The sequence below is a fragment of the Dermacentor albipictus genome, chromosome 2, assembly GCF_038994185.2.
Source record: "Dermacentor albipictus isolate Rhodes 1998 colony chromosome 2, USDA_Dalb.pri_finalv2, whole genome shotgun sequence".
In the NCBI taxonomy this organism is placed as follows: domain Eukaryota; kingdom Metazoa; phylum Arthropoda; class Arachnida; order Ixodida; family Ixodidae; genus Dermacentor; species Dermacentor albipictus.
Genome location: NC_091822.1, coordinates 31,010,690 through 31,034,779, shown reverse-complemented (window position 1 = coordinate 31,034,779; position 24,090 = coordinate 31,010,690). Strand labels below are relative to the sequence as shown.

At 46.0% G+C, this 24,090-nt stretch overlaps 1 protein-coding gene across 2 annotated transcripts in view; it reads left to right on the top strand.

The window, feature by feature from the left end:
* l(3)80Fj (lethal (3) 80Fj) overlaps positions 1-24,090 on the top strand; it is a 372,965-nt gene that overhangs the window by 5,195 nt on the left and 343,680 nt on the right. For both annotated transcript variants that reach the window (XM_065426472.2, XM_065426473.2), the window contains exons 3-5: positions 7,279-7,474; positions 23,167-23,275; positions 23,986-24,084. In XM_065426472.2, coding sequence (XP_065282544.1) covers positions 7,279-7,474; positions 23,167-23,275; positions 23,986-24,084 — 404 coding nt within the window. The remainder of the gene's footprint in view (positions 1-7,278; positions 7,475-23,166; positions 23,276-23,985; positions 24,085-24,090) is intronic.

The window sequence follows — 24,090 nt, the reverse complement described above, 5'->3', positions numbered from 1 at the left end:
TTCTCGCCTTCCTGTCCACAAATATTACCCAGATGTTGCGTATCACTTTGGTTGTTAGCTAGGAACACAATGTCGTCAGCATAAAACAAACCCTTGAAGCTGCTCTTCTACTACTGTATCCGTCTGTTTGTACGAGAGATTAAACCTGAAAATACTTTCCTCTAGTGCCCTTTCCATCCCCACCATGTACATAATAAACAGCAGTAGGGATAATAGGCACCCCTGCCTCAGTCTCTTGTTGATGTTAACTTTCTCCTCATTCCTTCCCATTCAACACAAACGGTATTTTCTAGGTAAATCCCCCTCAAAAGCTGTAGGCAATCGTCGCCTAAGCTTTCTCTTTCCAGAATATCCCACAAAATGTTGTAGTCTACGTTGCCATACGCTCCTGCTTTGCCTAAAAAGGCCACATGTAACGGTTTCCTTTCTATTCTGGATATTTCAATACACTGAGTCGCGACAAATAAGTTATCATCCAGATGCCTACCTTTCTGAAGCCATTCTGAAGTTCTCCCAAAATGCCATTATTCTCTGCCCATGCTTGCAGATTTAGTTGCCTGCATTGCTAACCTGTGTATTATTGATGTAATTGTCAGAGGTCTATCCCAAAGCCTGGCAAGGTGCCCAACATCAATAACCTCCGACCTATCTCGCTGACGTCTTGCGTCGGCAAAATAGCCGAGCATGCGGCCCTAACAGGCTCTCGAAACATATAGATGAAAAAGATATCTACCCTGCAACAATGATCGGCTTTAGATCTGGGCTATCCACCCAAGACGCCATGAGGCTCCTCAAACATGAGATCATTGACACAGATCCGAGAGTAATCCTAGGGCAAGACCTCGAAAAGGCCTTTGATAATTTATCACATGACTACATACTCGACACGATCTCTAACCTTGACCTCGGCACTAGACTGTACGCTTATACAAAATCATTCCTGAGTGACAGAACGGCCACCCTCCGTCTAGGGGAAATCAAGTCCCAGAAATACAAACTCGGAGGCAGGGGCACCCCGCAAGGTTCTGTCATCTCTCCGACGCTTTTTAACCTTGCGCTAGCCGGCCTAGGCAAGAAATTGGATCAAATCGAGAACGCCAAATACACGATATACGCCGATGATGTAACACTCTGGGTCCCCGGAGGTAGCCTGGGATCAATTGAAAGCGCTCTGCAGGAAGCGATCGACGTGATCGAGGAATACCTCGCTCCCACTGGCCTGCGATGTTCGCCTGCGAAGTCGGAGCTCCTCGTCTACAAACCATCGAGGAGCGGTCCCAAACCAAAGAACGAAATCAGAGACACACACGTCGTTACTCTAAGAACAAAAGACGGAGGAACCATTCCACACATCAGCAAAATCAGAGTCCTTGGGATGTTCATTGAGAGCAATGGCTCTAACGCCGCTACAGTGGAGAAGATCGTGACAAAGTCGAATAATGCCTTGAATCTCATACGACGCGTAGCCAATAGACAACACGGCCTTAAGGAAGAAAATCTCCTCAAGCTAACACATGCCTTCATGCTGTACCTAACGTACGAGGCGGCCATGCACAGATGGAAGGTAGCGGAGAAGGACAAACTCATGTGCAACTGAGGAAGCTGGTCAAACTAGCGCTGGGAATCCCCAAGAGTACCGGGACAGAGCTCCTGCTGCAACTGGGGGTACACAATACACTTGAAGAAATTGCTGGAGCTCAAGAATGGGCTCGATTGACAACTCTCTGGAACCAAACCGGGCAGAGAAATCCTAGCCAAACTAGTTCATGACACCACAGCAATTGAGAATCTATACCAAACCATTCCGACAGACACACGCAACTCCTACACGGTTCGCCCACTCCCGCGGAACATGAACCCTGCACACCATCAACCCAGAAGGCTGGCACGCGGATCATTCATCCTGCGCGGAATACGGGATAAGAAGATCCTAGCCTGTTTTGTAGACACGGCACAGCTCCGAAAAAGCCTTCGTTGTCACCACCGTCAATATGCAAGGTCAAGTCAGAAGCGCTCTCACAGTCAAGACCCACAAGTCCGAGATAGCAGAACAGGTCGCCATTGCACTTGCGTTCACAGACCCGACCAACACCCACTTCTACAGTGATTCACGCTCGGCCGTCAAAGCCTTTCAGAAAGGAGCCGTTATAAGACAAGCACTACAAAGAGTCAATACATCCGCACCGCTGCAGCATCACACCATCGGCTGGTTCCCGGCACACCTCGGAGAGATCGAGGACACCCTTCGCAATCTCGATGAGATGGCTCACAGGAGTGTGCGAGACATGTCGTATTTACACGATTGTAAGTGGAGTCGAATGTAAGTGAACCCCTCCATATCGCGTTACAGGGAAAAAAAGAAAAAGCATACGCGAGGGTACATACCATAACGAAAATTTATTAGTAGCTGGCATGGTCACTGGACTACTCGTCTTTAGTAGTGCTGCCATCGTCATTGCTGCTACGGTCCCACTGCACGTCGTCGACCAGCAAAATTCTACATTTGGCAATTGACTGCAGTACGACATGTTGTGGAACAGCAGCCCAGGCCGAATGCACCCAGCCGCATGTAGCCATCAGGGAGGCTGCGTGTAACTCCTTGTAAACAGAACTAAAGAAGCAAGTTTTATATATATATATTGAAAGAAGCCGGATCTGGTATATGTATTTTGGTACACCCATCCTTAAAAAGCGGTGGAAAGGGTGGCCAGTTTTTCTAGAACAATCTGCCCACCATCCTTCAACACATCAGCTGTTACCTGATCCTCCCCAGCTGCCTTCCCCCTTTGCGTAGCTCCCAAAGCTTTCTTTACTTCTTCCAGTGTTACTTGTGGGATTTCAAATTCCTCTAGACTATTCTCTATTCCATTATCGTCGCGGGTGCCCCTGGTACTGTATAAATCTTTATAAAGCTCCTCAGCCACATGAACTATCTCATTCATATTAGTAATGATATTGCCGGCTTTGTTGCTTAACGCACACATCTGATTTTTGCCTATTCCTGGTTTCTTCTTCACTGCTTTTAGGCTTCCTCCATTCCTGAGAGCATGTTTAATTCTATCCATATTATAGTTCCTTATGTCAGCTGTCTTACGCTTGTTAATTAACTTTGAAATTTCTGCCAGTTCTATTCTAGCTGTATGGTTAGAGGCTTTCATACATTGGCGTTTCTTAATCAGATCTTTCGTCTCCTGTGATAGCTTACTGGTATCCTGTCTAACGGAGTTACCACCGACTTCTATTGCATACTCCTTAATGATGCCCACAAGATTGTCGTTCATTGCTTCAACACTAAGGTCCTCTTCCTGAGTTAAAAGCCGAATGCCTGTTCTGTAGCTTGATCTGGAATTCCTCTATTTTCCCTCTTACTGCTAACTCATTGATCGGCTTCTTATGTACCAGTTTCTTCCGTTCCCTCCTCAGGTCTAGGGTAATTCGAGTTCATTTCATCCTATGATCACTGCAGTGCACCTCGCCGAGCACGTCCACATCTTGTACGATGCCAGGGTTAGTGCAGAGTATGAAGTCTATTTCATTTCTAGTCTCGCCATTCGGGCTCTTCCACGTCCACTTTCGTTTATCCCACTTGTGGAAGAAGTATTCATTATCTGCATATTATTCCGTTCTGCAAACTACTAATAACTCTCTCATGCTATTCCTAGAGCCTATGCCATATACCCCCACTGACTTGTCTCCAGCCTGCTTCTTGCCTATCCTAGCATTGAAGACGCCCATCAGTATAGTGTATTTTGTTTTGAGTTTACCCATCGCCGATTCCACGTCTTCATAGAAGCTTTCGACTTCCTGGTCATCATGACTGAATGTAGGGGCATAGACCTGTACGACCTTCAATTTGTACTTGTTATTAAGTTTCACAACAAGACCTGCCGCCCTCTCGTTAATGCTATAGAATTCCTGTATGTTACCAGCTATACCCTTATTAATCAGGAATTCGACTCCTAGTTCTCGTCTCTCCGCTAAGCCCCGGTAGCACAGGACGTGCCCGCTTTTTAGCACTGTATATGCTTCTTTTGTCCTCCTAACCTTATTCAGCCCTATTATATCCCATTTACTGCCCACTAATTCCTCCAATAGCACAGCTAGACTCGCCTCACTAGATAACGTCTAGCGTTAAATGTTGCCAGGTTCAGATTCTAATGGCGGCTGTCCGGAGCCAGAGATTCTTAGCACGCCCCTGCTGCATCAAAGGTCTGACCGCTACTGTGGTCAGTTGCTTTGCAGCTGCTGGGGACTGATGGCTGGGGTTTCATTGTTGTATTTATGTAGAAGGTTGTGGCCAAGTACTGCACCAGGGTGGCCAATCATGCTCTGGTGAGAGAGGGCGTTGCTGGTTCTGGTCACTGGGATCAGGCTACACGCCAGGCCTGTTTACGCAATTTTATTTTCCCGTGGATTTTTTTTTATCCAGTGGAAAATTGCACGGCACCGGGATTTGAACCACGATCCTCTTGCATGCGAGGTGGATGCTCTACCTCTACGCCACCGCTGCACCCTCTACGCCACCACAAATAGGATGCCCTATCACGTGAACCTGTATTAGCATGCGCGGCTCCTCGGCTTTGCAGTGCAGTAAATTTTGTTCAATTTTTAATTTTGTTCTCTTTGCAATGCGCAGCTAAACCTTCAGCTGTTATGCATAGAAAAGTGGTGCATGTCCTCTGAGATAGGATGGTGCATGCTGTAGCCTGTTCTCTGAGGTCATAGTGGTGGTGTTGAGAACTTGCGCCCATGTCCAGAAGAGGGCACCACATTGCCACTAGCTGGCACTAGGATTTACAGCAGCCACAGATGCAGCAACTTGTTACAGTAGCATTTTATTTTTGGAACAGGTGAAAAAGTCAACATGCATATAGTTATTGAAAGTTGCACTCACTCCTGCGATATTCACCCATCGTTCTGCTTTCCCAATCAGTAAAATGGCCTATGGGTGTCGCTCTCACTTGTCTTTGTTGCTGACATAAAGGATCCAATTTTTTGAGAGATTGCTCAGATAGAATAATTCTGCTTACAAAATTTCTGTGTGCTTTTGGGGCTATTGAGGATGAGCGTTTTGTTGCGCCATCAAAAACTGGGTCCTTCAAAATCGGTTCCCAGTCCCTTTAATGAGGTTCTACTGTACTGTAACTTGTCCAGGAGACAGTCAGTGGTCATCTGACTGACTTTGGGCATTTTTGTGAGTACGAATATTTAAGTTTCATTGCAAGGAGCATGTTTTCACCTTAGAACCTTGTCTGCCACATTTTGCAATATTTTCCACAGTTCATAAAGACGCACTGTTCTCATTTGCTTCAAGCAGCTTTTGCAAATCAGTTGTGCCTTCGTGATTTGTTTCTTTCACACTGTTACTGTGTACACAATGGAAAAAAAGAGTGCAACATAAAAAGGAACGGTGCTATGAGAAAGTGGAGTTGCCTGACTGCTTGTGCAGGTGTCAGTACAATGGACATGATTTGCATAAACTGAGGGGCAGTTTTGTAGTGCGCTTTTTTGTGGCACTCTTATTAGATTGGCAGCGTCGTGGTAAAAAACATCTCTGCGATAAGTAGGAAATATCACTTTAGGGCACATTGCAACTCGATGTGTGGACTACCAAATGCTCATTCCCACATGGACACTTGTTGAGAGCTAAAAAAGAGAAAAATTAACCTTGCAAGTGTTTAGCTGATGCCCTGTTAGTACGTCTTTTGTAGTGTTTAGCACAGCTTTATAAAAACGGACTGAAGGCGAGGACATCTGTCCATTTTCTCAAGCTTCTACACTTAACACTCGAAAAAAAGAAGAAATGTGTTAGCTTCACTAATTCCCTGGTGATGTTAACAAACAGTTGTAATTCTGGCCTTATGGTGTAATGGCCGCCTGTTCGACGCCATCAGGCAAGGAAACATTTTTTACTTGCATGCCGTAGGCTTGTGTGCTGTTTCGTTTTGATCTGTTACATTGTGCTAAGCAGAGTTATTACTGTTATACAAAACAGCCTCCTCCTTTGATATGCATGCACAAATACCAAACCTATTTGAGTGATATAATTAAATTTGAATTTAAATACCATGCTCGCCACTGTCGTTCTCATTTGAGGTTTGCCTTTCATTCTGGGAACAAGCTCATTAAATAAAGAGATCTTTTATTTACTCTTTCTGGTAGTTTTTCTGGTGTACCATTACTGCGGTGGGGGTGCTGGGTATCGATATCAGTACGTCTAGTGCTAGGTAATGCTCAGTAGCCTGGCAAGAGAACAAGAATTCATAATTGGCTGTTAGCGTCTGTAATCTGTGTCAGTATATTTTTTATCTAGGCCAGTTACTAATAGGGGACCTTGGTCTTGAGAAGGAAATTTACAGTAGAAGTGGGATGGAAAGCATACGATAGGGCATTAGGAAGTCATGAATGGCAGTTTACTGCTATCCTTGAAATGTGTAAAATCATTGCATTCTACCGGTGCTATCATATAATTTTGTAGGTGAACAAAGAAACTTGAGAAGAAGTGAAGGACCATGCAGCAAGCGATGAAACAGAAAATGTTATCCTTAATGTTAAGAGAGCAAGAAAGTGTTGTGGATGAGAGAGCAAACAGGTGTAGCTGATATTCCAGTCTATATTAGAGAAATAAATGAATACTATTGGGCAAGCCATGCAATGCATAAGTTGGGTAACCAGTGGTCTATAGAGTTAGAGAAGGGGGTCCAAGGGGAGGGAAACGCAGTCGAGGACAGCAGAGAAATCAGTGATGTGATGAAATTAGGAAATTTGCATGCATAAGATGATGTCAGTTTGCACAATAAAAGAGTGATTGGAGATCGCTGGGAGATGTCCTCATCTGCAAAAGCAATAAATAGGCTTATAATGATGGCGACCTCTAGTGATTGTCACAGCGATCCGGCAGCACAACTAAGTTTCTGTAGCGCAAGAGGGAAGCTGTACTTCGAGAAAAGAATGGGCTTAGGCAACAGTAGTAAGGATCTGTTACTGTTACCAGAGCTCCCTGATCTTGCAGTAGAGCTTAGGTTCTGTTCTATGTGGTTTTTGTTTTTGCTGACGTGCTTTAAAACCTTAGTTGAAGAATTTCATTTATTTTCAAAACTGTTGCAGGGTTCGAAAAACAACTTAAAGAAAAGGCATTTCCAGTCTTTCTTGAAATATGTCAACTAATTATTTTCTGTGCTGTTAGCCTTTTCAGGATGTTACAGGCTTGAATTTCGAAATGGGACACAGCTTTATTGAAATCAAAATCTGTCTGTTGCATGCTGATGTGCGTTTCAGGATCCCTAGCGGACCCTGTGGTGCGTGGCCTGTGCCAAGTGCTGCGGCTGACGCTTCCCCGGTATCATGGCAGCACCTCGCGCCACCTGGTGGAGCAGCTTGTTGACTCCTTGCTGGCCACCCAGCCGTCCAGCGTGGGCCATCTCATTGCAACCATCCTTGATGTGTCCCGTGAACACAAGCCCCTCTTCATCACGTTAGTGTTCCTTTGTTTGCTGTGAGGCTGTGTTGGTGCTTCCCTGCCAGACATCTCTTTTCCAGCAAGCTATGCGGCACAGTTCATGCAATTATAGCTGTGCACATACTCTAATTACTGTTCTTTTTGCTGCCTGATGTGGCAAGGCTGAGCTTTTAAAAGCAAGTACTAAGTCAACGTGGACTGTTTAGACACCATTCCAGAAGCCTCGCAATGCTTGTTTCGCACCAAGAAAACTTTGTTTACGAGAAAATTGCATCTGGAGGGTCTGAATGCCTTTTTTGAAATTCAAATCTCCCGCCACCCAACCGAGGGAGTGGTGATGTTGCTTGTACCATCACCACCCTTTGCTGCCATCGATGAATAAAACTTCGCCCGACAGACGGCACTACTTAGCCAAGACAGAGTTGTGGATTCGCCGTTGCAGCTGCTTTTTGGTCAAGTGGTGTAGACCGTTCAGGCGTTCCCGCGACATTACATGGAAGTTGAATTCTCTGTTACTTGCAGTTTGTGTGAGTTTTGTGAGCCAGCAAAACCAGTGCAGCACTACGCGATAACGAAACTAGTAAAACGCGAAAGCGTGGGCAGCACAGAGTCAATCGAAAATGAAACATTCTGACCACCCGCATCGTTGTCAAGGGTAATTTCAATCAGTTCTTTTTCTCAAAAATGAAATAGAACTGGACAAGCAGCATTTTATTTCATCTTATAATACGATAGAAGGATGTTTTTTGCAATGAATGGTTGAGTCCTAGTGATAGAATTTAACTCAGGAGTGCTTTTGTCATTGGGCAAGTGCTTGAATGTCCCGGGGGAGTCTCTAACAATGTCCTGCATTTACCTCAATTTCTCGATTATTAAGGCTCTGTTTGCGATAATATTGATGCCTTAGACATTCTAGAGCACTTATCTGTCACTTTAGCTGGACTTAATATTTGCCTTTAGTGTCCCTTTAACTCTCAAGGACTTGCTGTATTGTTTTCTGTTTTGTGGTACAGTGAAGTCCAGTTGTCATGGTATATCGGTTATAATGATGAGACTATTTGAGGATATCAACTAAGGTATTAGTGCTATGACAAAAAAAACAATGTTATTACTGCATGTCAGATATAACGATCAAAATTTTGCCATCTAGACGGCATTTTTTATGCAGAATAATTGCAACATTTGCATTGCTAAGTCACCTTAAAGAAACGATGCCAAGATAAGGTGACAAGTTTGTCTATGGAAGTTCATATCTGCCACGCAGAGTGTCCCCACCCCCATGCAGTTTGTGAAAGCCACGGAGAGCACCAAGAGTTGGCGCAGCGCTCTACAAGATGGCGATAGTTGCTTTGCGTCCGCGTCACTGAAGTGCAGAAGTGCACCGCGACAATGGGCCTGAAGCAGCGGCATCGCAGCAGACACCAGGCAGTCTTCTGACAAAGCACAAAGCTGTGTCGCCTGAGACGAAGCTGCAAAGTTTGCAAGACGCAGAGAAATACAAATAAACCTCAATATAATGAACCTCAATATAACGAAATTCTCTATATAACAAAGTATTTAACTTTTCATAATCTCTTGTCCTAGAACACCATGTAATTGAACCTCAAAATAACCAAGTGTTTTTGTATGTGATTTCAATGTGCTGAAATTTTGCTTCCACAAAGGAATGCCGAGACAATAAATGGGAACTTCTGCGGGTGCAGATGGTCATATGATTTAATTACAAGCAGCTGTGTGCAAACGCACTTCTCAAATTGCGTGCGGCGTAACAACAGCGACCTCCGAAGTGAAGCCGTACCGTGTTGGTGTTCCGTGTAAAGTCTAAGTGCGATAAGATCCTATCATGCCCCGCGCACTTTGTGCTTTAGGTGTCAGTGAAAGTGTGCACAAGTGAGAAAGAAAGATTGCTTCACGAATGCTGCCTCCCTGTGTGAGCAAAGGCAAAGAGAAGGGAGGGGAGCGAGCTCGTGGTAATGTGATCAAGTGTATGCGAGGGGTGGGGAGGGGGAGGGTAAGTTAGCATAAGCCCGTCGCGAATTTTGACGCGCCTTTCGGCTTTGGCTGCGCATGGCTGTAAGTGTGGCTGAGCTTATACGCAGTCACGCACCCTGCTTTAGAGGTAATCTGCCGCATGTGCAAAGAGTGGGCGTTTCGAGATGGCATGGCATCATGTAAGCTGTCCTCCTGCACGTTTAGTATTGAAGGCTGCGTAATCTGGAGTTTTCATGACCTGTTCAAGTGAGAGACAGACGAAGCATTTGCTGGCGGCACATTTCCTGATGGCAGCGTCCCAGTGCAAGCCACACTATCAGACGTGAAGGCGGAGTGCATGGGAAAACGAGGCTGGCTTCGCCTAATTCGTGTCGCCTATGTGAAAATGCCGTCTATGTGGCATGAAATCGTATCATTCATCACTGACTCTCAAATTCATCAAAATGGATTGTTTTCTCCTTCACATTTGTTTTTTTTTTTTCGAGGGCCGCCAAATTTTCCTAATTATCAGGCCATCAAAAAAAGCAAATTTGAATGACAAAACACTTCATTTTGATGAATTTGGGAGAAGGCATCGAATGGTACGATTTCGTGCCACGTCAACAATATCTTTACATAGGCGGTATGAATTAAGTGAAGCCAGCCACGCTTTCACGTGCGCTCCGACCCTATGGCTGATATCGTTGCCTGCATGAGACACTCCTCGTGCGCGCTTGATACCTTCCTGCATCCGTAAAATTGTTAATTTATAACACACTCTTCTTATCACATCTTAACTATTGTTTCCTGATTTGGAGAAATACCACATTGTCTAACACTTCTTTTCTAGCATGTGCTACAAAAGACCTTATGTCATATCGCTACTGATATAGATTAACCATAGATTAACACATGGTTTCTGCTTATTTCTGTGTAACCCATCCCTTACGTAATACCCCGTCAGGGGGTCTTTAAGGAATGAAAATGAAATGGACCGGAGGAAGATGGCTGGATCATGCTGGATAGATTATATCCATTCAAAGTTATGCCCTTTGGCCTATGCAATGCTCCTGCGACATTTGAACGTATGATGGACTCTATTCTGCGAGGCTACAAATCGACCACCTGTCTTTGTTATCTTGACAACGTTGTTTCTTCTCCCATGTTTGGCAGCCATCTTACCCGACTCGCTGCCATTCTTGTGGTCTTCTGAAAAGCCAGCCTCCAACTGAACTCCACGAAGTGTCAACTCGGGAGCTGGCAGATTACCGTGTTGGGACACCTCGTGATACATCCAGCGTCCAACCAGATCTGGAAAAAGTTCACACCGCACGCAGTTTCTCTGTGCCACGTTCTGCTTCTGACGTGCGCTGCTTCGTCGGCCTGTGTTCTTACTTTCACCGTTTTGTCAAAAACTTCGCCGATGTTGCTCGGCCTTTGACAGATCTTCTAAAGAAGAACACATCATTCTCGTGGGGCCCAGAGCAGGCTCACGTGTTCGCCGCTCTCATCGGGTTTCTGATCACCCCTACCAGGCCCGGCGAGCCGCGATTGCCAGTGGAGCCCCGTCAGAGGGAACCACCCGGGAATAAACCGCACAACTGTTTCTGCAATAATAACGTTCCATCCTCCTCCTCCTCTCATACTTGCCTGCTTTGATCCTTCTGCACCGACTGATATCCGCACTGACGCAAGCGGCCATGGCATTGGCGCTGTTCTCGCCTAACAGAATGGTATCGAGTGCAGCATAGCTTACGCCAGGTGCCTGTTGTCACCTGCAGAGAGAAATTACTCTGTCACCGAGTGGGAGTGCTTGGCTTTAGTTTGGGCTGTTGCCAAGTTCCGACCATATTTTACGGCCGCACGTTTTTGGTCGTTACAGACCACCACACACACTGTTGGCTGTCTTCCCTCCGGGACCCGACAGGACGGCTTGGTCTCTAGGCTTTGCTGCTCCAGGAATTTTCATTTATTGCCACTTAAGAGACTGGACGCCTCCACAAGGACACTGGCTGCTTCTCTTGTCACCCCGTGGATCCCCCTGACCCTGCTGCGCATGATTCGGTGACCTGCGTCATTGCTTTTACTGACATGACTGTCATGCGCGCTGAACAACAACCTGGCAAACCCTTACAGTCCATCATCGCTGGCGTGCAATCTGGCAGCACTGACGGCACGTGCCGCATGCTCATGCTGCATGACGGCATCTTCTACCACTGCAATATCACCCCTGACAGCCCTGCGTTGCTCCTTGTCCTTCCTCGTCATCTGCTATCCGGCGCTCTCGAACAAATTCACGATGCACCGACAGCGAGACACCTTGGAGTTTTGCATACGTACGACTGCATACGACGCCGATTCTTCTGGCCGGGTCTCTACCGCTCTGTGCGTCGTTATGTTGCAACTTGCGAATTGTGTCAACGCCTGAAGAAGCCTCCGCTGCCACCTGTTGGCCGACTCCACCCAATTGAAGTTCCCCCTGAACCATTCTTTCGCGTAGGCCTTGACCTGCTTGGCCCTTTTTAGATGATGACTAGAGGGAATAAGTGGATCGCTGTCGCTACTGATTACGTGAGATGCTATGCGATAACAAAGGAGTTGCCGACTAGTTGTGCAACAGACATCGCCGATTTTCTCCTACATGGCATCATTCTCCACCACAGTGCACCTTGGCAGTTACAGACCGCGGCCGCTCTTTCTTGTCTCGAGTTATCGACGACCTCCTCCGCTCTTGTGCCACTGAGCACAAGCTGTCCACTGCCTACCACCTACAAACGAACAGTCTTACGGAATGTCTCAACCGAACACTCACAGAGATGCTGTCGGCGTACGACTCTAATGACCGTCACAACTAGGACGCCATGCTGGCCTATGTGATGTTTGCCTATAACTCGTCTCGACATGATACTGCAGGTTATTCCCCCTTTTATCTTTTGTGTGGTCGCGACCCCACATTGCCGTGGGACACCATCCTCCCTTCTGTGCCACGTGTTGCAACTGAGTACGCTCGTGAAGTCGTCGATCATGCTCACGTGGCACATCAAGTCGCCTGATCTCGTTTATTAGCCTTGCAGCATATACAAAAAGAGCGTTATGACTCGTGCCATTGCAATGTTAAGTTCGCGCCAGGTGCTTGGGTGCTCCTTTGGTCACCATGTCGTTGGGTTGGCCTCTCCCAGAAGCTTCTCTCTCGCTACACATGCCCTTATGAAGTCCTAAGTCAAGTTAACGACGTAAATTATGAGATTTCGCCGCTACAGTTTGATGCATCCTCAAGTCTGCCGCCTGTTGACGTCGCGCATGTTTCACGGCTGAAGCCATACTTAGCTTGTAATTCTTCGCCTACCATGTGCCGAGACGGCGCTTCACCACCCGGGGGTCCTGTTGGAAGGATGAGAGGAGAGGAAAGTCACGAGACGCTAAATGCTGCGTGTTGCTAGTCCGCAATCTTAACCCCATTGACTCTGCTTGTATTACATTGTAAATACAGTCTCTATACACCCAACATCCCCGTAACAGTATCAAGAAACAAGGCTGCAGAATTTGTCTATTTGTAGACAACTGTACTGCGCACCATGTTGAAGGCCTTGAGCTGTCTAAAACTGAACTTCATTTTTTACCCTCGAACTGTACCTTGCTCATTCAGCCCTTTGACAGAGGAATTATAAACAAACAGTGTGAAGTGTTCCTACCGGCGTAGACTAATCCGAAGGCTCCTTCTGAACATTTGTCTTCAGCAGGAAACAAAGGTGGATATTTTTCAAGCATTTGAGACGCTTGAAGCATCCTGGCGGGAAACAAGTGCAGACTTTATTATGAACTGCTTCAGTAAGGCTTGGATCACAAAAGAGGTTCAGGCTGTGGAAACTGACAGTGGAGAGGAAGAGCTTTCAGGCCCGCCCAATCGCGCCGAAGCTTGGGTTTCTCTCCTCGCAAATGGAGCAGCCCTGGATGATGTGCAGCTTTGCGATTTTTTTGTATGCGGACGACTGCACTGTCACTATAGGAGAGATCTTCCATAGTGCGTCACGGGCTCTCTAGGGGATGATGGAACAGCGTTGTGTACCTTGAAGTCTTACGAGCTATCAGTGTTGCCGTCCCTCACGAACAAGCAACAGAGCAAAATAAGTTTTTTGCCGCTAAATAAATGCGTTTTGGGTGAGTACCTCCCATTCCCCCTTTGTTAAATTTGTGCATTTCTTTTTCAGATTTTCATGCTGAATCTGCATATAACGACAACTTCTTTGTAATGAACACTCTCGAGCATTTGTCGATTTCATTATATCCAGGTTTAACTGTATCACGTTGAAGCGTGCACCTGTTCAGACAAGCAGGCTGTGTTCGTCTTATTCCTTGACCGTCCTGCTCATCTGCATACCTGCCAACCCTCCCGATTTGCCTGGGAGACTCCAGACGTTTGACTGAACTTTCCGATTGTACGATCACTGTCTTATATCTTCCGAAAAGTGGTCTCCCTTTGCGCAATAATGGTTTTTGCAAAACCGGCACCGCGGAATGTACAGCCACATCGTAATCGTCAGCCTCACAAACAACGGCTGCGCTAGCACCATCGGTATCATCGACTAAGCAGCTGACTACGGTGCCTGGTAAGCCAACCAAAGCCAGAGCCAATGTAGCTCTTGCATTTCATTCATGCCTTCCGCCATGGTGCATTTTGCTGCTGTTGCTTGTGTGTATCATTAGTGCTGGCTAGGCTGTCTGGGTGCGGTGCACTGTGTAAAGTTAGAATCCTTGTGTGCTTGATGCCATGGCACTATCAAAGCCCAAGAAAAGGTATTCTTCTGAATTTCCGTGCTTTTTGACATCAAGAAAAGAGCATTTTACATATTGTACAACATGTGGATGCGGCGTCAGTGTGTCTTGTGGTGTCAAAGGCGACTTGAAACTGCGTGTTTCCACAGCGAAGCATCAAAGCTATGTTCGCCCTGCTGAGCAGCAAGGCAACATAGTGAACTTTCTCCGGAACAAGTGCGACGACAGTGTTATATGTGAGGAGTGCCTGTTTATAGGATTCCTCGTCAGAACACAACTTACCTCTTAGTGTCAGCGACTACGTTGGGCCTCTTCTACGGAAACTATTTCCCAAATGCGATGAAACAAAGCGCTATGGATGTGGGTGCAATTCTGAAACGCAACTCTGAAGAATGCGGAGGTGGCCAACTGAAATTTATTTCACAGGCATCGCTCTCGAGTCTTCGTTTCTATATTCGTTTTCCTCAGCTGCTGCCCTGAGATTCCACTGAATCTGCTGAAGACGCTTTAGATGCTCTCGAAGCTGAGTTTGCCACACTACAGGTGCACAGTCTTCCAGAGGACATTCTCAATGAAGAAAGGTGGGACTCCCGATTTTTGATCTTGCCAGGTTAGCAGGTATGCATCTGCATGTCAAAGCTTATCGGTGTCTGATCAGCGTTTCCGTTTTGTGAGCAGATAAACTGTATGTCCCGCAGTAGGCATACAACTCCACTTAAAGGGGCCCTGAACCACCCCTCAGGCTTGGTGAAATAACATAGTCCGCAAGTAGCCTACTCTCCTGTGAACATCTCAGCCGAGCTTTGCTGTCGTATGTGTTACATGGAGCTTGCAAGCCAATCGCGAAGTCACCTTTCTCTCAAATGCTGTCTTTTCAACACAAGGCCCAGTCCTCATTCTCTCCCAGACGCACTATTTCGTCATTCCCTCTGACGGCTGCTATTGGCTGATAGCTGACATCAAGCTGCAGACAGCTACATGGCGTTGATATCGTGGCCGCCGCGGGGTGCCGCCACGAGTCCGCTGGCTAAGCGCACTGCGGCTCGCTGAGGACAACCGTGTTTAGCTTATGTTTAGCACGTCGTAGACACCAAAGGTGGAAGTCATGGCATCTATGTTAACATGCAAAATTATATTTGAACTGCGCACCACGTTGACATTTGGAAGGCAGAGCATTGTGGGTACTCCCCACTGCACCGTAGCCTTCGCAGTGCAAGGCATTGAAGAAGCAACAGAAGCGCCGGGGAGGCCGTATTTGATTGCCAATAACTCCGCTTCTGCTGAACACATTGAAGTACTTTTTGCGGTTAAGTATTTCTGAAATAGCTTATTTTCACTTCAAATGCATTTCTACACTTCTATAAAAAGGAGTTCATGGCCCCTTTAAGGTCCATTACACACATTGAAACCCAAGGCTGGCAGAAAAGCGCGTCGTGGACATGTGAATTTTACACTACACATGCCTATGACCACTATGCCGTGCTCCGCGCCCGGCAGAGGTATGCGCTGTGTTGGTTTCGACTGACGGCGACGTGGTGGCCATTTTTAGTTGGCGCCGGTGGTGCTGGCAGCGTGGAAACCAAACCACAAATTTAAAAAGCTGTTTCTCTGCATCGTTCTTTGCTAAACTGGTTTAAGTTCTGGTCTTTTCATACTACAGGCTGAGAGGACTGAATACAGAGGTGTTGAAAGCGAGAGAAATGCAGAAAATTATGTATGTCGTTTTCTTTTCAGCCGAAATATATAAATATAAAATTGGGCACATATCTAGAAGCGTCTATGTTAAGTGCATTTGTGTATTCCTTCCTCCACGAATATGCAGAACCTTGCTATTTTTTGCGTCGTAGGCGCAGTTGTTTTCTTTTTTGCTATGCCTTGGTTTGAGATTTTTCCATTGAGCAAAGAGTCAGTGAATTCGTCTAGAATTGCTAAGCCAGCACCGATGCACGTGACACTCTCTAGATATGTTAAACTTGCTTCCACTTATTCTGAATGAGATTGTGTTTATACAATAGGCTTTACCTAAAAAAAAAAAAACTATCTTCTATGACCAATTTTAGCTGGGTTCAGCCTTGACAGTATCAACCAATCAGCAGATGTTATAACGCCCCTTCCCAACTGGACAATAAGTGAAATCACTTGTTTTGAATATTAATCACTCTTTGCTTATGTAACTTTCCTTATCTCATTTTTTCCCTGGAGAAAAAAGAATAAAAATACTTTTGTTTTGTTTTTGCAGTAGGCGAAGATATTTTTTTTTTTTCTTTCAGCTGAGATTTGTTATAATGTGGAAGAAAACAAATTTGCTCAATTTGTTAACTCGTCACCAGCTTGAATGAACAAAGTGTGGATTAGTAAAAATACAGGCATTGCTTGGATGCACAAATATTATTGAAAAAAAAATTATTTTTTACCCTGCTTGTAAAAACTGTTTTATCATTCATTGCAGCTATAGGGGTCAGTTGCATTCAATTATGTATAGATGCTACAAAGAAACAGCACCATGCAGTAGACGTAAAATATTTACTTTTTACATGTAGAAATGTAGGAAAACTCCTTCAAATGCAATGGCTGGAATAATGTGAAAACTTCCAACCGGCATCTTAAACCCATCGGGGCCAGAAATTTCTATCTTGCTACAAACTGCATCTCGTGTTGATGCCGCTGTCAGACATATCGCCGATTCTACCTGCAACTACAGTGCCCATGACTCTCAAACTGCGATTCCAACATTCTGAGGCCGCAATCTATTCTTGTTGCGCTATATTGCGCTTTAGAAGACTTTTCATGATCCCATGTTGTACTGACTTGTGACACAGATGCATGGAGAGCGGGGTCTTTTGTTTGTATTGTGTTGCTTCATTGCTTCTCTGCTTGGCATGATTTTGTGCTTGAGACAGGCAAAAGCATTAGACAAGACAACATAAAATCTCAAATGAAGCTGGATTGACCTAAGAAAGAATTCTTTATGCCTATTTAAATGGCACACTGGTCTCGCCAACAAGAAACATCGGCTGTGGCACAGCGAGAACAATAGGCGACAATGCGCTGATACCTCTAGCGCCCGGCCACGCATCCCGCGCATGCACTCTCTTATTACGTCAGTGTAAAGTACGTAAACTGCGTACGTTGCAAAGAGCCAGTTGCGTTTTTTTCTCTCTCGAATATGCAAGGTGATTTTGCGCCGGCACTGTCAGAAAGGATGTGTCAAACATTAAGTGCACTTGCTTTAAGCACATGTACAAGAGACGCAGGGGCGTCTGCGTAAGCAGGCGTTTGTTGTGTTGTGACACCACGAACCCGAGCACACGAGGGTAAGCCCCTCCCGTGTTAGCCGTGCACGGCTTAGCCGTGTCTTGGAAAAAGGGGATCCTGGAGCTTTGTAGCATCTGTAGATGCTCTCCTAAAATTTTTCATCATACAGGGTGTGTCTGGAAAGTAACGCAATTTTTTTTTTTTTTCCGGTGATGCTATTGGACGTAACACAATCGGATTGGTTGGGTTAAGTGGCTTTTCATCATTGCCTAGCGCAGTCTGCTCCAAGCTCTGGGAGCATCAGGATCGCTGTTTCTGTTAACCTCCTGATAGGACTCGGTCACAACGTGTGATGGCATCCACACGCGATCAAGTTCTGTGATAAATTCGATAAGAGTCTTGCTAATACCTACCAAATGATTCAGCAAGACTATGGGAATTCCGCTTTGTCATATTCTCATGTTTCAAGGTGGTTGAAGGCGTTTAAATGGGGCCGAGAAGACGTGGATGATGAATCCTGCTCCGAGCAGCCATCAATGAGCACAAGTGACGAAAATGTGTCTCGTGTTCGTGATCTTTTGAACACCGACCGTCGAGTGAGTGTGTGGATGATAGCACAGACTCACTATTCTGAAAACCACCGTGCATGACATTGTAAGCGACAATTCGAACGTGCAGAAAGTGTGCACCAAGCTGGTCCCCATACTGTTGACTGACGACCACAAAAACAATGGAGTGGTGATAGTGAGCGAACTTTTGGAACGCGTGCAAATTAAACCTTATTTTTTGGACAGGGTCATTACGAGGGACGAAACATGGGTATTTGAGTACGATCCGGAGATGAAGTGCCAAAGTTCTGAATCGCACACCTCGGAGTCCCCTCGCCCCAAGAAGGCAAGAATAAGCAAGTCGAAAGTTAAAACAATGCCAATTGTCTTTTTCGATGCCAAAGGTGTCTTTCACAAAAAATTCTTACCCCAAGGGCAAACAGTCAACGCTTCCTACTACAAGGATGTGCTTGAGAGATTGAAAAAAGGGCTCCTCCGAGCACGAAAGGATATCACTGATACCTGGTAGTTGCATCATGACAATGCTCCCAGCCACACTGGGAGTTCCTGTTCAAGCACAACTTGGTGACGCTGCCCCAGCCCCCCTATAGTTTTGGCCTGGCTCTGGCAGATTTTTTTCTCTTCCAGAGAATCAAGAGCACCCTAAAAAGAGTCGATTTTGGGACCATCGAAGCCATCCGAACTGCCGTGACAAAGGCTGTAAAAAAGGTTGTGCAGATGTGCAGATGCCAGAGGAGAGTACTTCGAAGAATTCTGAACTTTTGTAACAATATCTTGAATAAACATTTTTCTACAGATAAAATTGCATTACTTTCCAGACAGATTCTGTAATCTGGGAATCTGGTATAATGCCAGAAAAGTGGAAGATGGCAATAGTAATTCCATTTACAAAAGCTGGTAAATCCCTAACATCTGCAAGCAGCTACAGACCCATTGCCCTCGCAAGCTGTTGGGCAAAAACATATGAAAGCATTATCAATATAAGACTCGTTTATTTTAGAATCAAGAAACCTAACAGATTCCCACCAGTGTGGATTTAAAAAGGGTTGTTAAACTACTGACCATCTTGTCCGTCTAGAACACGAAATTCGGCATGCATTTTTACACAAGCAACACTGTCTTACAGTTTTATTTGATTTAGAAGAAGCCTATGACACCACGTGGAGATATGGAACATTAAAGCTGTCTTCGGGATCCGTGGTAAAATGCTGAATTGCCTAGCAGATTTTATGTCTAATAGAACATTTCAGGCACGTTTTGGCTCAGTACTTATGCATTTACGCAGGAAAATGGCGTTCCGCAAGGCTGTAATCTCAGTATGACACTGTTCATAGTAAGATGAACTCAGTTAATAAGATTATACCGTCGTCTCTTATGCACTCTATACATGTAGACGATCTCCAAGTGGCTTGCTGTGCCTCAAATTTGGCAACCTGTGAAAGGCAGCTTCAAATCGCAATAAATAAACCTACGCAATGGACTAACAAAAATGGTTTTCGCTTCACACAGAAAACGGTTACTGTTTTGTTCTCTCAGAAATGAGGGCTACACAGCGATCCCGTCCTAAAGTTGAATGACGCCATATGGCCAGTCAAATAAACCATAAGTTTTTAGGAGTAACCTTTGACACCAAACTAAACTTCGTGGCTTACATAAAAACAATAAAAAAATAAAGCGTTGAATATCCTCAAAGCTTCATCTCACACGCACTAGGGTTCCGACTGAATGTCTTCTACGTATCTACCGGTCTCTTGTGCGCAGCATTCTAGACTACAGACTACAGCTGTGTGGTTTATGGCTCAGCCAGACCGTCTTACATTCGACGACTTGATCCAGTACATAACTTTGGGCTGCGACTGGCAAGTGGTGCCTACAGAGTATCAGCTGTCCCAAGTTTGTACGTTCGGTGTACTGATCCTCCCTTACAGCAGTGCAGAGCTTTACTCACTTTTTCCTACATGCTCAGTGTTCAGTCCTCACCACAACACTGTGGGATTCTCACCCATGCTCTTGGGACAAAGCAACGACAACACTTCCTAGGTATACTTTGTGGCGCAAAATACATTTCTGGAAAAGGGACAGAAGAAAGGGAGACAGTGAAGCGCCAAACTACCAACTGTTTAATGACAGCCTGAACAAACGTAAAGAAGAAAATACAACTTCCGCTCATGCGCAGGGAGCCAAGGTGTGGCAGAACAACGTGGTCATGATAACATGCTTTGGATGAAGCACATTTCTGCTGAATATAATACGATAGATGTATCGCTGACACAATCAGACCCTCTCTTTTTAATATAAAACGTTTCCAACAACTCCCTTGCAGTTTGGTCCCTACTTCTGCCAAGAATCAGTACTCTTTCAAAGCATGGCCTACAACGACAGGCTTTACAGTGCGCAGGAAGATGCGCGTTCTCATTCTTGCCGATGCTGTTAGCGTGCTCCCTCAGTCTGTCATTAATACAACGTCCCGTTTGCCCGACGTATGACTTGCCGCAATCTAGGGGTATTTCGTAGACCACCCCTTCAACACAGTCCCTGAAATGTTTGGCGTGCTGCTTCTGGCAGCCCCGCGGCCCCTCGTGTGTGATCCGGGGGCACAATTGAGCTAACTTGTTGGGAGCTGAAAAGACAACCGGAATGCCATATCTGGTAGCAACCTTCTTGAGGTTATGGCTCACACGGTGCACATAAGGTACTACTTCTGGCTGTACTCGCTCCCTTTCCTTCGAGTGCGTTTTCCCATTCGCAGCGGTAGTTTTCAGCTTCTGTAGGAGGGACTCGACCACGGCATTTAATGCCGTGCATTTAATGCCGTGCATTTAATGCCTGCGCATGAGCAGAAGTTGTATTTTCTTCTTTACGTTTGTTCAGGCTGTCATTAAACAGTTGGTAGTTTGGCGCTTCACTGTCTCCCTTTCTTCTGTTCCTTTTCCAGAAATGTATTTTGCGCCACAAAGTATACCTAGGAAATCTAAGCACCAATTTGCCCAAGAAGAAGTCCTTTTGCAACGACAACACCATCGTGCAAACAATCACAAGGGCATTTATTGTACCTTTCATAGATCAATGCCTGCTAGCCGACTTGCTATCCACAAAACATGCCGATGGGCGCGGGACAAATCGCGGAAGTCCGACTCATCGTGACCGGATAGCGAGTGAATATGTTCGCCCCATGCTGGATCCCAACGCCTGGTCGTTCGCGCGTACGGTCACGCGAATGGTGGCATGTTCAAACGAGCCCTCGCAAGACGGGCTCGCAGAAACATGGAACGACGCATGCGTGGAACGTCCGCGCCGCTTGCTGAATTTGAATGAAAGAGGAAGAGCCTTCTCCTTACTGCGCCCAAGTAACCCCGCCGTTAGGGGGCGTTAGCAGCGCAAGACTCACACCATCTCTAGTGCTGCGCTTCAACCAGACCGACTGCCGCGGGCATCAGGCCATGCAGGGAAGCTGGATAACAGGAGACGGGAGCTATGTGGAAAAACAGCATATCAGGGGACGCATGAGAGTCGCGCATCCCCACATCCCCCCAACCTTAAATCACTACATATTCCGGCTAAACATGTCACACGGTCTAACATCAACACGTCGTTCGCGAACAAGGTAATACATGCAACAGTGGCTGCGCCGAGAAAATGTCCACACGCTGTCCATAACATGCGAGCCGACATTGTCCCTGGGTACACCGCTGGCATCCGCCGATCACAGCAGCAGCTCTGCAGACTCGACAGCACGATTCCATGCCAGGACTCCGTAAATGGCGACGCAGTAGTCGGTACGAGCAAGCGTCGCTTGCACCGACGTGCCCTGCTGTTGTAGCTTTTGGTGACCGCCGGCTCGGCAGGGTGAACACCCTGCCGAAGTCGCCGCGCCGAACTGGCCACAGCATCACCATCGCCCGGGGTGGCTCGATCGTAGTCCGGGGCAGCAGCGCAGACAATGTGCAGGTGACGGCAAACCAGGGGTGACTCCACTCAAGCGGCGTACACTCGACGCACTTGGCAAACACTAAAGTAGTGCAAGGGAGAGGGATTCTGCATGCGCATCGCCCACGTGGTACGATGTTCAACTCGGCTAGTAAAAGATTGGGCGGCTACTCAGATGCTAAGTTCATGTGAACGAAGCTCGCTTCCTTGAGTTGAAAGAGTAATCTCAATTCGTGCGAGGCTAACTAGGATGAGGGAAGCAAAGTGCAACACCTCAACACAGTCCACCAGGTTGTGTCCCTCCACGTGCGACAGGCAGCTTCGTAAGGCCCTAGTCCCAAAGTGTCACTACCCTGACAACCGGCATTCAAAAACAACACCCGAAATGGCCGCAAAACAGGCAGCCATGGGGAGACGTCAGCTCTGTTAGGTGGTCCTACCCTGCTCGGTGCACACAGCATCCGAGTTGACGGCGCCCACCGTCCCGGACGGTGTCGGAGTGCCTGGTGCCAGGCCGCAATACCAGTCAGCCCATAGCGGCCACCCGGCTCCGAGAACTGCGACTTCATCAGAGTCAAAGAGATAGAAGAAGCTATTTACATAAGAAATTTGGACCACCCATGAGGCTTCCGTACTCACTCGCTTCTGGCTTGCGAATGCTCCGTGGGCGCTAAGCCTCGCTCTCCAAGGATGTAGACCATGTGGCTCTCGTACCGACAAATGTGATTAAAAAAAAAACTCTTGCGAAAAGGCTTAGCATGTTGACAAGTTCAAACACACTACAGCCACCATCGCCATTGAAGATTGAACTAGGCGTGAGCAGATGCTCTCATAATCTGTGACATCACAGCGAGCTCGTGTTAGGACGACATCGCCACCTGTCTTTTGTCTTTTTGGCATATCTTCCCTAAGACACTGTGATTTCCTAAGACAGCTAAAATAATTTTTCTCTTTAGTGTCCAATGAAAGCTTACAGCTACACTTTATAGAAAATAAATAAATAAAGCCAAGCCAAGTGATGTGTTTTATAGCCAAATGCATTGCACGTTTGTTTTTCTAACTGTAAGTATGTATAGCCCATCGCAGTTCAAGAGGTGTAACAATTGAATAACTGGTGGCAGTGTATTCAAACTGCAGGTCAGCATATAGTTTGTGTGTCTGTGCCCATGTGACGACCATTGGTAACCCGTGTGTGTGTGTGTTTGTGTGCAGGAAGAACCTGGCTCACACGTGCCTGACGGCATTCAGCTGGTCTTGCAAAGTAGCCCACCAGGTTCTGGTCAATCGAGGAGACCTCAAACCTGACAAGATCCGGGACCTGGTCAGTGACTACAATTTTTGTGAAGAAATCATGCAGACAAGAACCTTGTATGGGCGTGTGCAGTAGTAACAGACCCCCCAGCTTTTTTCAGATCACTGTGGTGCATGGAGACGAAATAGTTACAATTAATTATTGTTTAAGGCATTGCAGTTTGTCTGAAAAACGCGCTCAAATAAAAATGGTAACAGCTTTGCTAGCTGGTGCAAAACTTGTGGTCTAAACCAAGGGATATTTATACTTTATACATTTATATTTTTCAATACTCATTGATACAATCTTCACGAGAATTGTGAAGGTTGTATCAATAAGTTTTTAGTAATTATTTATAAAGACATTTTCAAATTCGGTAGTAAGGAGATTTGTTAGGATCAACACACGTAGCCATCCATGTATGAATCTTTCTTTCAACTTACACAGGACACTGCAACTACCACGTTGGCAAAGTTCTAAAAAAGGAAAGAAATAAAATTTTGTTCAGTTTTTCAGGAAAAAACATACAAGCTGAAAGATTAAAGTGCAGTCCTTTGTGCGTAGGAGTCCTTCCACAGTTTTTTTATTTCTTTTTTCTTCTAATCAGTGAGTAGCAGTTTCCAGGAAGGTTTTATCTGGTAGACTGAATGCCCAAGTTGATGTGTTTTTACTCCCACAACTGTGTTGTGTACATGTTTCATCAAGCTGAGCTAATTTGACTCATTGGCGCCTTTCCTCAGGTGGAAGCTCAGAGCAACCTGCTTCTGTCAGTGTCGTCGGCATGTGATGCCACACTCAACAAGAAGCTCAAGAGGAAAATCAACTATTTGTGGAAGCAGGTTAGT